This window comes from Buceros rhinoceros, unplaced genomic scaffold, assembly GCF_000710305.1.
Source record: "Buceros rhinoceros silvestris isolate BGI_N320 unplaced genomic scaffold, ASM71030v1 scaffold24588, whole genome shotgun sequence".
Taxonomy (NCBI): domain Eukaryota; kingdom Metazoa; phylum Chordata; class Aves; order Bucerotiformes; family Bucerotidae; genus Buceros; species Buceros rhinoceros.
In genome coordinates, this window is record NW_010428938.1 from 1 (window position 1) to 494 (window position 494).

Consider the following 494-nt stretch of genomic DNA (forward strand, 5'->3'; position numbering starts at 1 on the left):
TCGTCGCGGCCAGGCAGCCCCATGAGGTGCACGTGGGAAAGTTGTGGTGGCCCTCAGATGTCCCCTGCCACCCCTCAGGCACAGCCTCACCTCCCGTCCCGGTCCCAGTCGTACACATCTATCTTCACTGTCCTGAAAGCGAAGGTGGGCAGAGGGTGAGGTGCTGCCCTGGCTGGCACAGCCACCTCTGCCCCACTCCGGTTTGGGGACACCAGCCCTGCAGCCCGCCCTGCAGCGAGCACCGTGCCCGCCAGCCCCCGGCAGAGCCACTCTGCCTGCCCGGCCCACACCTCTGCCGGGAGGGAAGCGGGGAATTTGGGTCACGGCAGGGGCCCTGGAAAGGAGGGGGCTGCCTTTACGTAATTTGGGTTGCAAAGAGGAAAAAAAAAAAAACCACAATAAGACCCAGTTCGGAGCTGCCTGTCACTGCCGGGCCAAACCTGCAAAGAGCTGCTCGTGCCCTGCCCCGGCTTGACGGCTGCCCCCCCCCCCCT

At 65.0% G+C, this 494-nt stretch overlaps 1 protein-coding gene across 1 annotated transcript in view; it reads right to left on the reverse strand.

Annotated features, from left to right (window-relative positions):
- Positions 1 to 90: 90 nt before the first annotated feature.
- LOC104499026 (copine-9-like) overlaps positions 91 to 494 on the reverse strand; it is a gene marked incomplete at its 3' end in the record, with an annotated part of 2,373 nt that continues 1,969 nt past the window's right edge. Inside the window, 1 exon segment of the mRNA XM_010142475.1 lies at positions 91 to 136. Coding sequence (XP_010140777.1) covers positions 91 to 136 — 46 coding nt within the window.